This window comes from Podarcis muralis, chromosome 1 (assembly GCF_964188315.1).
Source record: "Podarcis muralis chromosome 1, rPodMur119.hap1.1, whole genome shotgun sequence".
Taxonomy (NCBI): Eukaryota; Metazoa; Chordata; class Lepidosauria; order Squamata; family Lacertidae; genus Podarcis; species Podarcis muralis.
The window spans coordinates 89,358,110-89,373,225 of NC_135655.1; the positions used below are offsets into that span (position 1 = coordinate 89,358,110).

Genomic DNA, 15,116 nt, shown 5'->3' on the forward strand with positions numbered 1-15,116 from the left:
TTAAAGCAAATGAAATGGAGCTGTACACTGATCTTTAAAATTGTAAACCACCTTGAGTGCCTTCGGCAGAAAGGTGGTGTATAAATGGAATGAATAAACTGAATGAATGAATGAATCTTCAGTTAACACAGGAAGGTTGAATTTTGTAATGATTGCAATATAGTCAGAAATAATGTCATGTGTGTGAAGTGGTTCTTAACTGAAGCAAAAATATGTGCCTCCATCAAAATTATATTAACCACCAAATCATAGAAGTATAGGGGGAAATGTACATTGCAAGGTTCGGGCACGATCCCTATGTATATTCATTTAGTTACATGAATGGAAAATGGGAGACTAATCTGTATACAGATGTAATGTTAAAAAATTTAAAAATCACAAGATCAGCAAAACCTGACATCTACAGAAATAATAGGCTTTGTTTGTTCATGGTAAATAGAAATATGAACTGCATAAAGCACAATGGTAGCAGAAGCACTGTTTCAAGAACTCATGACAACAAAACATCTGTAGCTTAAAGTATGCAAATGAAAACATGGTTTATGTCTGAGGCTTCAAATCACTGAATTTGAAGACTTTGGAAGAATAGAACTTGGAACTGGCATTCTAGTCAGTGTCTTGTTATTTAAGCAGACTGCACTAAACTTGAACATGCCCAACCAAATGTCTTAACTGAGAGCATCATGCAGCAGAACCTAAGATGTAGGTTTATTTTCTTGTTTATTGCCTCCCTCTTTTTGCTTTTTTGTACTCCTAGCACTTTCCCCATTACTTTCCAGGTACTGGGTTATGCTTGTTCTCTAGAAGTGCAGAAATAGGGAGGAAACTGCTAGAAAATTAAAATCATGATTATGTTCATGGGATGTTAATGGAAAGAGCTTAGATCACATTTTTTGATCAACTGAAATTCTAAGTTGCAATCTGAATATTGGGTAATCATATTAAATAACAGGAGATAATTAGTTCTTTCTGTTGTAGCAGGTCCTTGTAGCAAGCAGCTGAAAGGAACAGCAACTTGTTACATAAATATCTGTGTTTCTGGTTCAGGGAAATCTAAGACAAAATTTATTCAAACCTGAAATGCAGAAATGAGAAAACAGGAGTAATTTGTGTTGTTTTAAAAAGAGAATTTAATCCTATCTCTGTATATGTACATGTCTGTCCTTAACTTCTGTTTTTTGTTTGATTTGATTTACAGGTTATAGTTGACAAAATTAATGTTATCCTAAAGCATATACAAAGCTGGCAAATATAAATAGCTATAGAGCCATGTTTACAGAGTAGTTTAATAATAGTCTGACCCTTGGCTGCATGCATGGCAGCTTAGATCAGCATCACACACATTTTAGCCTTGAGTTTTACTCCTCAGGAGAAACCTTGAGCCATGTTGCATTACTTCTGTGCCTTGCCACATGTTGGCAGTCCTCAGAATCTTGAAAATCTGGATTTTATTAAGCATGCAATAACTCTGTGATTAATATTAAATTAATAGATTTTTAAACACAACAGGCCTGCTTGTCTTTTTAAGGTGAATTTTGAAAGTGTTAAGCAAAAATACAGTAAATGATCTTGATTTAGAGTTGCATGAATAGAAATTTCTTCGTTGTTATATGTCATCCTCTCATGTAATATATCTATACTTTTTGAAAGGCAGGCATTCAAATATATTTATTTCTGTTAAACATCATGTTCCATAGCCTCAAGGCAAATGGTGACCTTATTCTGCTTATTATTTTAGTTTTCTTATTACATACATTTGCATATTAAAAGGTAAAGGGACCCCTGACCATTAGGTCCAGTTGTGACCGACTCTGGGGTTGCGGCGCTCATCTCGCTTTATTGGCCAAGGGAGCCGGCGTACAGCTTCCGGGTCATGTGGCCAGCATGACTAAGCCGCTTCTGGCAAACCAGAGCAGCGCACGGAAACGCCGTTTGCCTTCCCGCCAGAGCGGTACCTATTTATCTACTTGCACTTTGACGTGCTTTTGAACTGCTAGGTTGGCAGGAGCAGGGACAGAGCAACGGGAGCTCACCCCGTCGCAGGGATTCGAACCACCGACCTTCCGATTGGCAAGTCCTAGGCTCTGTGGTTTAACCCACAGTGCCACCTGCATCCCTATTTGCATATTATCTTTGCTTAAATATATTTTTCTCATAATGCTGTTTTTCTGTCCTTGGCTTTTAAATGGGTCATTTAAGATGGGTTCCAGGGAGCTAAGATCCATGCATTAAACACTTTTAAAAGAAGCTAATAAATTTTCATCTTCCAAGTAGCACTTTTATGGGATATGAAATTGCGTGTCCCTCATGTTGTGTTTCCCTCATGTAGTCCTTCCTTCCTTCCTTCCTTCCTTCCTTCCTTCCTTCCTTCCTTCCTTCCTTTTCTTTTTGGGGGCATGTTAAGCCCTTATGAAGTAGCTTATGATTATGTTCACTTTCTTATGACAGAGGAGCAAATTAAGCTCTTATAACTCTTAAACTCTGATATAATTTTAGGATTTCACACAGATTGCTTATGGTTGTACTTTTCAGAATCCTTATGAATATTTAGTTTGAATGCCATAATATATACTGAAGAAATGTGCAATATTTGCCTCCCTCTCTATTTCTGTTTCTTCTGTGGGCTGCTTTCTTTTCCCCATGACCTTTTTTATTGGCTGCAGACTTTCCTTCATCTCCCATGTTGAAGGCATACACATATTTGGGCTTCCATCTAAATAGCAGGAAAAAATAACAATTAGCTTTGAAGTCTGTGTGTCTTTTAGCACTATATATAGACTTTGGTCCATCTTTCCTTTTAAAAATAAGTATAATCTTTGGCCATTATAAGTACAGTAATAGCAAGACATATATTCATTTCACAGAGAGATGTAGGGATACATGTGTTGTCCCTTCCTTTGGGAGGAAGGCAGGGATATAAATTTAATAACATCGCCACAAAAACATTTAGGTAAAAGAGACCCCTTTTAATAACACACAAAACATATGTAACCATGTTGTCCTATAAGAAATATATTCAAAAGCTGGATTAGGCCAATACCTTTCTTTGGGCCACCAAAAAGTCACAAATAGTGAGGAAGCTTTTGAGTTTTCCAAAACACTCTTATCAGGCTGCATGTTAAGCAAAGCCAGTGGTGAGGTCGGGGAAGAGAAGAAAGTTGCTGCTGTGTGTATAACTCAGAATCACTTATGGCAGTGAAGGGGTGAGTACTGTGGGAGTGCACAGACCATAGATTTCAGTTCAGATCATGATTTCGCACTTCTGAAAACAGGCAGTCTCTGCCCAACATGCTTGCTAGGATGTCTGTTTCATTTTACCTTGATTATTCACTATTGATTTTTTTTATGGCCGTAGCTTTTTTTCTTCAGACAGGAATAGATAAAATTTGCAGGCACACCAGCCCCTCTGGAGTGAATAAGTCTTGGCAAATTATAAACAAATATGTTCAGGGACTTTTGTGCTGGACAAAGTTTAAAGTTTTAACTAAAAAAAAGGAAATTTCTAACTTTTTTGGGGGTAGAATTGAATGACATTTGCAGGCAAGACCAGCCTTCTGAGGGCATGAATCCTCTGGACTGATTTTAGAAGATTAATGGCAGTGGTTTTCTGGAGGGGCAGCCATTACAGTTCTAGGTACCCTTCCCCCCCCCCCCCAATATTATCTTACTTACTGTTCTGTGGACATTAGTCTGAAAATTGCAGACTGGAGGGGTTTTCCTGTGTAAGAAACCTGCCAAATTGTAAGCAAATAGGTTCAAGGAATGTTGTTCTAAGTTTTATTGGGGAGCTCAAAGAGAATCGCTTTCTGGGTGAAATCATTCCCTCTTATTAGAAGTTTGACCTGTTGGTCACAACAGAGCTCTAGTTTTTATTCTCCCTTCCTCCAACATTCATCCCTATCATTGTGTTAAGCTTAGAGACATTTATTTTCTTTCAGCAGAAGCTTGTCTGTATGTTTGGGTCACCAAAGCACCATGGTCCTTGCTTCAGTTTGTACCATTTTGCATAGCTCCCACTTCACCTCAGACAAGCCAAAACCCCTTAAGGTGGTATCCTTTCCCCATGAAATTTCACATTTGCCTGACGTCAGTGTAAACCACTAGTGAACATACAAAGAGTGAGCACATACAAAGGTGAGACTTCTCCAACTATAAATGCTTCTCTGTTAGCAAGTATGTAACTACAGTGGTACCTCGGGTTACATACACTTCAGGTTACATATGCTTCAGGTTACAGACTCCACTAACCCAGAAATAGTGCTTCAGGTTAAGAACTTTGCTTCAGGATGAAAACAGAAATCGTGCTTCAGCGGTGCGGCGGCAGCAGGAGGCCCCATTAGATAAAGTGGTGCTTCAGTTTCAGGTTAAGAACGGACCTCCGGAATGATTAAGTACTTAACCTGAGGTACCACTGTATACAATATTCTGCAAATAGCTCATAGTTGTGCAGGGTGCCAGCAGCTTATACTTATTTGGGGATGAATGACATCCTGTTTTCTGTAGCATTATCTGATGTGCTAATGCCACAGAACTTAGCTTTTGGGGGTTTCTGCTGTGATAGGTATCACAGATACCTGTTGTTGTTCACAATATATTCATAATTGAAAATTAATAAAATGATGATACCTCTGCCTCATCATTTTCTGTCTTACTTATTCCAAACGGTGCCATGAGAGCAGTGACTTACATAAAAGAAGTATTGAAATAGCTGTTAAACTAAGTTTGCTGTGAAATAACCTTGAAATCCCAATGTGAAGTCCTTGGGTACTTTAGGGCGTGTAAACTTGGCAGCCAAAGAAAGTCAAAACAAACTTTCTTAATGAGTAATTCTAGAAGACTAACCTTGTATGCAGAAGCAGAAAGATAGTGCTGCGGTACCAAAGGATTTGAACATGGTCATCCGTCATCTACATTTTAATTTATTCATAATACTTCTGCTTGCACATGCAAACCTGTCTGCTTGTATTTTATATTTCTGAAGGATAAATATGCTGTAGCATACACAAGGGGAAAGTGTGAACCTCTTCATAAGAAATAATGCAGTAAACAGTTTACATAGCAACAAGGTCTGGGTGTATGGACCACATGGATCAAGTGTACATAGACTGAGTTCTACACTACCACTTTGGAAAGTATGAATAGCAGGAGCTTGGTGCTGCCTTTAGCACAATCTGTTTGGCTACCTGTTGTGTGGTTTCTAAAAATTACAAAAAAATAAAATAAATATGTACACCAGCCAGTTATGATACACATGGAGACTCCTGCAAGCAAAGTGAGCTGACAATAACTTCCATAGATATCTGACTTCATCATCAATAATGGATCCAAAATATACCAAGAAAATAGGATGAGGGAAAATGTAGAATAAACCAAGTTATAGATAATGAAGCACCAAAACAAACACAGCAGCAAATTAAAAATTAAAAATAATGCTTGCTGGCTCATTCCCAACAGAGACAGATTTCTTGTGTACCATACTCTCTCTTTTTCAGCATCCCTAGAAAGCACACCAGTGACTCATAACCTTCCTAGTGTGTCTCCCTCTCGGCTTCCACTGCCCTGAGATCTGATCTCAGCAGCTAAAATGCAGCAACTAGGATTATGCTTACTTCCAAATCAAATGGGCCTTTTGGCAGCTCCAAGTGGGCCTTTTGACAGCATGTTGCAAGATACATGTGCCCCAGCTTAAGTCTGTTGCACCATCAGTACAGAGAATTTCATTCAAACATTTGTTCATGTGGCTTATTTTTTTAAGCCTAGACTCACTGCACTATATTGGATAGTAGTTGTTACTTGGTTGCATTTATTTTGACTATACTTCATGGAATCCTGACACAGTATATCCAGATCTACAGCCTGTGTGCTGCATAACCTTGAACCCTGTAAACAAGAACAAGTTATAGTACAGTTGGACTCATTCAAATGAGTGTCACACAGGTCGAGGTTCATGATGGTCATTGCATGATGGTCATTGCACCATTACAGTGGTACCTCGGGTTAAGTACTTAATTTGTTCCGGAGGTCCATTCTTAACCTGAAATTGTTCTTAACTGAAGCACCACTTTAGCTAATGGGGCCTCCCGCTGCCGCCGCGCCACTGCTTTGCAATTTCTGTTCTCATCCTGAAGCAAAGTTCTTAACCTGAGGTAATATTTATGGGTTGCCGAGTCTGTAACCTGAAGCATATGTAACCTGAAGCGTATATAACCCGAGTTACCACTGTACAGTGGTGCCTCGCAAGACGAAATTAATCCGTTCTGCGAGTCTCTTCGTCTTGCGGTTTTTTCGTCTTGCGAAGCACGGCTATTAGCGGCTTAGCGGCTATTAACAGCTTAGCGGCTTAAAGAAAAAGGAAACAAACTCGCAAGAACTCGCAAGACGTTTCGTCTTGCGAAGCAAGCCCATAGGGAAATTCGTCTTGTGGAACGACTCAAAAAACGGAAAACCCTTTCGTCTAGCGAGTTTTTCGTCTTGCGAGGCATTCGTCTTGCGGGGCACCACTGTATACACTTAGGACGCTAGCTTTCATATACATACACACACACACACACACATCAATTGTATACTGTCTCTGGGCAGTCTACAACATAAAAAATTACATTAAAATAACAAATAAACACAACTATTAAATCAATCAATTGCAAACTGAGTAGAATGAGCATTTTCTTAAGTACAAAATTAAATATAGGAGGGACTGAAGGCACAACTGTCTGCTGCATACAGCATTATGTAGTAGAATCCCCCATTACTTTTCTGTACTGTATACATACTCCAGGCAGGTAGAAATTGCTGTGCAGAGCGTTCTAGCTCCAGCTAGTAAACTTTGCCCCTGCTGGCTTTGTGATCACTCGGGTGTTGTGATCTGGAAAAAAGAATCAGCTCTTTGCCTTTAAACTGCTCTCTTGCAGGTCCATGAAGGGAAAATAATTCTGTTGAATTTCCAAGGGGCTCTTTCCTGAGCTTTGTGGTTCCCTGCCAACAAGCATCAGTGTAAACTTACGGAGTGTTGACTTTCATTTAAGAACAAAGTAGTGGTGCTTCTACACAGATGGGTGTTTGTGTGAGAGTGTGTGTGTGCTAAAAAAAACTTAATTTTAAAATGTAAGTGTGAGTTAATTTATGTAGTTTTGAGCTGAATTCAGCATGTTAGAACTGAACTTTTAGTAACTAGGGAGGAAGCTATTGTATTTCTGAAATTATAATGGAGGGATAGCTTTAAACAAATTCTTTTGGAATTAATTAATATGTCAAGGTTACATAGAAATTTTAAAAAATGTTTTACTCTTTTCTAATCTGAGTTTAAGCATAGGTCTAAAAAACTACTTTTGGTATCTGTTGTTCTTTGAACAACAGATCCACATGCCACATCACAAATTTTCTTGGTTTTCAAAAATGGTTCCCTTATGGCATGGAGGGCTGCTCTTTGGGCAACAAAAGTTTGAAGACTCCTTGTGCTTATTGAACTAGTGCTGTGGTACTCTTGTCCTTATTCTCAGTTTATAACTAGCAGGGAATAAAACCCATTCTTGGTTCTACAGACGTTCTTTTAGCTTCATTTCTGTTTAACTTCCTGGGGCAATTCTGGTTCTTCTCTAGTAAGAGTTCTTTCAGCAAAGCAAAAAATGTACTTAGCCAGTGCAGAACCTTTGATCTTACTCTATTGACTTTTATATTTTGTTTAACTGAAGATTAATCTGTAGTTTGGCATGACAAGCTTTGCTTACATTTATATTTATACTGTTTGCGTTATAACTTTATAACCTGCATTTCTGAAAGCTTTTTTTAAACTCAGTGACGTTTACTGTTGCAACACTGTAAAACTACATTTGGGTACTTGGATTGTGTTTGATGTTACATGCACTAAAAGGACTTAGCTTTCCATGTTCATTATGTTAAGTTTGTTTTCTGTCTTCTACACTATTCATAAACCTTTATAAAGCAGTTGTTTGAAGAAATGAGCCCAGTAAGTTTGCAAAATACATATTGGACATAGTACTTGAAAACCTGGTCCCTAGAAAGGTGACTACTTAAAATTCCACCTTTCAGAATTAGATGTCAAAGCTATAACTTAAATAAAGGAGAGAGGTGGTACTTAGGATTGCTTTAAACATTAATTTTCTGCTGTGAACTAATGGGGGAAATCATGAAGTGTGGTGTGGCTTTCATTCTTTTTAGGACACAACTTCATTCTCATTTCCATTATGTTGCATAATATATAATAAATTTAAAAGGATAATTTACAATTTAGGAGCACATACAGATTACAGTGAGATGATTGCCATCAGAACCTCTTGTCATATGGCTGTGTATGGTTGTCGTAACACATTTCATAAAATCTCCATGGCATTGCTAGCAGCTTTTTCAAAGGTGCACGGCTGCCATGATTCTTTTCATAGTAGATGGGTGGTGTGAGATTTGCTTAAAACAGCAGTATGGATCCATCACCATATGGAAGCAGTACTTGGATTTTACACTATATACATGAAGTTGGCCCCTCAAAGACAGCTAAGGATTTTACAGAGATTGCCCCATGATCTGTGCTTTATTTGCTCTTGCCTGCATTTCCCTCCAGAACGTTTGGATCTATTTTACAACACAGACTTTCTAGACTTAAAAAAATAAATCTTAGAATATATAATTATGGGTGGCTATGAGATAATATTGTAATGTTCTTTCCTAAATAAGAAAATAAAGTTGGCGCTCAAGGATGGCAGAAATTTGCTAGTTTCAACTTGAAAGGAAAAATACATGTATTCTGTAAAATTAAATAGAATATATTTGATACAATAATTTGGACTAGCTTTTATTATTAAACCCAACTTCTGAATTATCAAGGTTAAAGTGTTAATGATCTTTGTTCCCCCCTTAAGACGTTGTGTGGACAGTAATGACCGCACGTTTCCGATTGCCTGCTGGCAGAACCTACAATGTACGAGCATCTGAGCTGGCACGAGACAGACAGCATACAGAGGTGGTCTGCAATATTCTTCTTCTGGACAATACTGTACAAGCTTTTAGAGTTAACGTAAGTATAATATTTTAGGAAACATGTTGTATCTCATTTAGAATTGCCTCATAGTAGAGTCCTAGGCTTTAGAAAACATGCTCTTGATGTTGCATATTTAGTTAATCAATAGTATACATTAGCCATCCATTTACTTACATTAACATGGTCATTAATTCAGAGTCCTTTCCTAAGGGCCTCCTGTTTTTGTTTTGTTTTTTTGAAGAGGCTTCTCAGCAGGGAATGGCCTGAGGAGGATATGGGAAATTCACCTTGCATGAGTGCTGGCACTAGGTACATACATGTATATAGTGTTTTAAAGACTTTGCAGAACACAGTATTTTAGTAGGAACCTTTGCAACAAATAATATAGCTAAAAATGTTTTTCCTCTTGTTATACCCTGAAAATGATTCCTTACTTACCGTGTTTTTCGCCCTATAGGACGCACTTTTCCCCCTCCAAAAATCAAGGGGAAATGTGTGTGCGTCCTATGGGGCGAATGCAGGCTTTCGCTGAAGCCTGGAGAGTGAGAGACGTAGGTACGCACCGACCCCTCTCACTCTCCAGGCTTCAGGAAGCTATCTGCAAGCCTTGCGCGCCCTGCGGGAGTTCCCCCGGGCGCGTGAGGCTGCAGCTCGAAGCACGGGGCACACTGCGGAGCATGCCCCGTGCTTCAGGCAGATGTCCGCAAGCCTCGCGCGCCCGGCGGGAGGTCCCGCCGGGCCCGCAAGGCTTGCAGGCAGCAGCCTGTTCTGGGGGCTGGGGTCGGGGGAGGCCCGGGCTTCCCCCGCGCCAGCCCCGCGCCTGAGGGGGGATATTTTTTTTTCTTTATTCCCCCCCCCCCCGATCTAGGTGCGTCCTATGGGGCGAAAAATACGTTAAATAAATATGATGAGACCCAAATAAAGGTTGATATTAAGCTAGAATAAGAATAAATTTGAATGTTATACATTTTATATTAGTGCATCCGTACAATTTAGAAATTATTATTTATTATTAAAAAGAGTTTAAAGCAACTTACAGTTACAGAAATAAGGTGGGTCTTAATTCATCTCAAGTGTTAAAAGCCAGAGGTGTGTTAAAATGAACTCCTTCAGACATTGTCCCAAAGCATCTTTTACAAAAGACATTTGCAGTACAGTTCTATGCAGATTTTCTCAGAAGTCCCACAGTGTTCAACAGGACTTACTCTCAGGGAAGTGCACATATGATTGCTGCCATAATGGTTTATTCTGAATATTGTAACCTTATTGCATGTATTCAAAACAAAAGCATATAACTACAAATAACTCCATATTTAACATTTTTATTAATGCTCCTTGTGTTAAAAGTCAAATGGAGGCACTATTCTCCCTGCTCACTGAGTGCTGGATACACATATATTTTAAGGTTGCTTTGCAAATAAGTTTGAGCTTTATGAATATTTCAGCAGTAGCCAATAATTTCTCCGGTCTGTCAGTAATAAACCTACAGAGATGACCTGTAGGTTGCTGAATGGAGGCAGCTTATGACTGATTTAGACTGAATGGAGGCAGCTTATGACTGATTTAGACCAATGATGGATTTTACAGTTAAAACTTAGGAGCTTTATCAAAACACGTGTCCAAATAATGCATCTTTTTGTAATGAGCAAGCTATAGAAATGCATTAACACAGAGATTTGTGGGGGGGGGGGGAATGCCAAAAGGCTACTTAGGACACTGTTCAGACCCCTAAAATTTACAAAGGGAAAATGTATTGTGAAATAGCTTTTCCGTGTCAAATGTTTCTCAACTTTTTTGGTCCTTGGCATTTATTGTGCACAGAAAGGAAGTTCTGCATAAGTAACTTGGCCAACAGGCCAAAGCATGCAAGGTAGCGTGAAAGGAAGCACATAGTCTGGAATGCGTGAAAGAAACAAAGGAGTGGTTAGGAAGCAAACCTATGTGGTTTCGGAGGTAGAAACATGACTAAAGTATTTTAGGCAGGGGCAGACTTGCTTAGCATTTTTATGGCCAACAGGCTGCATTGTAATATGGTGGCAGTAGACAAGTCATCTGAATTTGAGACATATAGGAACATGTCATCTTTTGAGCAAGCCAAACTTCGCTGTCACATTCAGTTATACTTTGCAAATGAAGACATGTTTAAAATAAATATTTTGAAGTATGCATGCTCTTTTGTTTTTATCAGACAGTTTGTATTCTTGGGCCGCGAGTAGCTGACAAGAGAAATTGTATGTCAATCTGGTCCTTTAGCTTTAAGTAAATTAAGAGGTTCTTTTCAGATGCTGTGACTGATAAAATTTCAGGGAACTGTTTTCAGAATTGGCAGCACTTTGAAAGTCTCAGCTCCTTGCTTCACTGGCTTTATAGCCACAAAAGACAAGGCAAAGCCTGTGCTATGGAAGCATAATGTGTTTCAGAATTCAAAGATCTGAAAGATTCACACTAGGTTTAAAAATGCATAACTGGCATATATATAGTCATATGCTTGCTTTGGTTTCTATAAATGTAAGTTTTCAAAATGAATATCCAAGCCACTTTTCCTAAATTGTAGTCCAAAAATATAAACCAAGAAACAATGCAGTTGAAAAGTGGAACTGGTCTCTTGTTTACATCATAAAACCTTCCAAAGGACCAGAGTAGAAGTCTGGTAAGGTTTGTTTCAGCTTAAACAACAGGAAATTGCTGTATGGGTTATTTGGGAGGAAGGGCAGGATATAAACTGAATTTAATTATTAATGATGATAGTAATAATAATTCATATCCCACCTTTCCCACAATGATCTCATTGTGGTACACACACACACACACACACACACACACACACACACCTTGTTCTTGCAACAGTCTTGTTAGGCAGAGAGAATGACTGACACAAGGTTATCCAGTGAGCATCATGGCTGGCAGGGATTTGAACTCTGATCTTTCAGTTCCTAGTCTAACTTTCTCAACTACTTGAGCATACTGGCTTGAAAGTGGGAAGAAGTCAAAGTTGAAATGCAGATTTTCAGGTTAAAGACAATAAAAGTCTTAAGGTTTTCTCAGAGACCCAGTTTCTGTCTCAATTTTTCCAGGACAGGTAGTGATTAGAGACAAAGTAACCTGCTTTGGTGGTGGTTGAATCATATTGAAAACATTTTCATTTGCTATTTTCTTCCTACAGAAACATGATCAGGGACAAGTTCTGCTGAATATAGTTTTCAAGCATCTTGATCTGACTGAAAGAGACTATTTTGGTTTACAATTGGCTGATGATTCTACTGATAACCCGGTAAGCTGTGTCTGTTTTCTAAACAAATTCCTTTTTGTTGTTCTCAAAGTTTGAGATTGCAAGTTCTACACTTCTAGACACTTGCACTAAGTTTAGTTTGGTGAGGGAGAGGCTGATGTTGCAGAGTCATTTGTAGGAGAGCTCTGTTGCAGAACTAAGCACTTTCTTAAAAATGATTCAGTAATTTTTTGGAGAGCCTGAAAAACCTGATAAAGTCTGTTGGACCTTACAAAGGATAAATAGGTGTGGCATCCCACTTGAGCAACAGAGTTTTGATTCTGCAAATGGAACTTACCTTTCCTTCTCCCTTACAGCCCCCCATGACCCCCCCCCCAATTTATGGGGTTGAAAAATCCTCTGTTGTGGATTGGAAGAGTCATGGGGGCTGCATGGTACAGAAGAGGAAGCCCCATCACATTCATTGTCATGACATTGGATCTCACCCAAAATGTTGACACCTCTGCTACAGAAAAAGATGAAGAGAATCTATTCATTTCACTTACTACTTATTCACTTATAACTATAGTCTTTCCTTCCCACCCCTAACTTTTGATTAATACATGACATGTTGCAGATTTGCTTACACGCTCTAGAAAGGATATACTGGAGAGAAAATGATCAGTACAATCATTCAGTATGCCTCACTTGCTTTTAATTCTGTCACTTTTATTTGTGACTAGTGCCTAACATGCAAAGCAGTCATATTTACCAGCAGAAGTTTGGATCTTAGGGGATAAATACAAGTCATTACCTGGTTCTGTACCAGATATTCTGCAGATATCACAATCCATTGTAATGCTAATACTAATTGTAGTTTAGTAGCTAGGGAATGTTATTAACTTATCATCTGAAGGCGGGCATTAAATTAAGTTTTAGTCTCCTGGTTCTCTAGAATGGTTTTATATGTTCTTTGACAATACTTCAGATAGTTAATATTTTGCTATAATATAGTGGTTGTAATGGGAACTTTGAATGTCTGGTTTTGTTCCAGCTATTTATAATCGTTAAAAAAGCTTATGCAAGATCTCATTTAATCACTTGCAAAGTGATTAGTGATATAAGATGATATATGCTCATAGTATCATACAGAATTTCCAGGGTTCAATGACCACATCAGAGGGACACTTTAAAAAAAACCAACCAAGGCTATCAACCCACAGAATATGCACAACTTGCAGACTTGCAGCATTAAGATAAAATCAACAGTGTAAATATGTTTTGATAGATGTAATAATGGAAAACTGATTGGTATAGTTTTTGTAAAATATACAGGGATATAAAATAAGTAAAATGAACGATGGAAAGAGAAGAAAGGAAGTAATTTATATCTTAAATATGCAAAATGTTTATCTGAAATTGAAAAACAGAAAATTTAATAAAAATCATAATTTAAAAATCAAGGCTGATTAAAACTGGTAGATCTCTAAGCACATTTACCCTTCTTCAGTTGTCTTAGTAAGGTTGATTGTTTACTGTTGCAAGAAAACTTAGTGATAGTGTTTTGTAAATGAATGCTAAATATGCAAGTGTGCTGTATTTTCCTGGTTTTGAATATATTTTTTCTCTTTAACTGATTTGAAGTTTGGAGAACCATGCTGAAGTTAAGGCAATGTGTGTCATGGAATTTCTAGAGTTAAAACAAAGCATTTTAGATAGGAGAAAAAAATAGATGTTAAAATAAGCTTATATGAAGCCCTTTTTTCTTAGAAGGAGAATGGTGAAAGAAGTAGGCTTCATTTATTCACTGCATTGAAGAAAATAAAAATTGTATACCAAGACAACTTAAGTAAAATGTTGCATTGAAGTGAAATTGAGATCCGTTCATCAGCACCTGATAAATAGCAGTCCATAGAAACAGGTCATTCATTGTCCTCTGATATTGCCAGCATTCAGGTGGCAGCTATATAGTGTTCCAGGCAGGTTAATGCCAACTGAATTCAGAAAGGGTTTAGTTGGAAATTGGTAGTGTTGAGGGGAATAGAAAAACAGGGCTGATCCTAGATTTGAGGGGCCCTAGACAAAGTGTATTCTGGTGTGCCCGTTCTACAGTTGATGGTCCTTGCTTGGCTTACTTGGCTGTGACGGCTTTAAGCAGTACCAGACATTGTGGGACCCTGGCAGCTGCCCAAGAACACCAGATGCTAATGCCTGCATTGTGGGAAAGTCATATTCCTGATTTCTGTTGCATCCAGGCTGCTGGACATCCTTCAGAAGGCATAAGCTGAACAACTAAACACTTATTTGTGGATGCAGCATGCATATTTCCGATCCTATCTATTCCATCCATATTGTTAGGCAAGCTTTTTTTCAAAGAGCGAGTGAGTGAGCTGAGAATATCGTCAATCTCTGTGTGTTAAGTGGAATTTTTTTTGCATGGCAAAGACTACATCCCTGCTTCTTGCCCTTAGTTTGATTCTTGTCAGCAAGCTGGCATTGCATTTGGTAGGAACCAGCTTTCTTTTATCTTGTTTTAGTCTTGGTTATTATTATGCCACATAAGGCAGGGTTTTCAACAGGAACAGTTTTCTTTATTATTGTTGGCACGTCCACGTTTCTATTCCTGTTCATTTCCACAACATAAAGCTTTTTTACTGTTGTGATATTTTTACTGTGTTGTAGCATTTACTTCAAATTCTCACAGATTGTAAGAACACTCACAGTACACCATACATTCTTTCCTATTGCACCATCAGGTGACATGTTAGAACAACGTGGTCCTTTTGTTTACTGGTTCTTATAAGAATAGAGTCATACTGATTGTGCACTAGCTTAGATGACAGATCCTTTGTGATGATAAAGCATCTTTTCCAGCTTGCAGAGCCTAGAAATCAGTGGCCTAGAAAGCAATTCTTGAAT

General features: G+C 38.3%; 1 protein-coding gene across 3 annotated transcripts in view; it reads left to right on the forward strand.

Moving 5' to 3' along the window:
• Positions 1–15,116, forward strand: part of PTPN4 (protein tyrosine phosphatase non-receptor type 4) — an 86,861-nt gene that overhangs the window by 18,432 nt on the left and 53,313 nt on the right. For all 3 annotated transcript variants that reach the window (XM_077934635.1, XM_077934638.1, XM_077934636.1), the window contains exons 2-3: positions 8,871–9,025; positions 12,153–12,260. In XM_077934635.1, coding sequence (XP_077790761.1) covers positions 8,888–9,025; positions 12,153–12,260 — 246 coding nt within the window. In that variant the 5' untranslated portion in view covers positions 8,871–8,887. The remainder of the gene's footprint in view (positions 1–8,870; positions 9,026–12,152; positions 12,261–15,116) is intronic.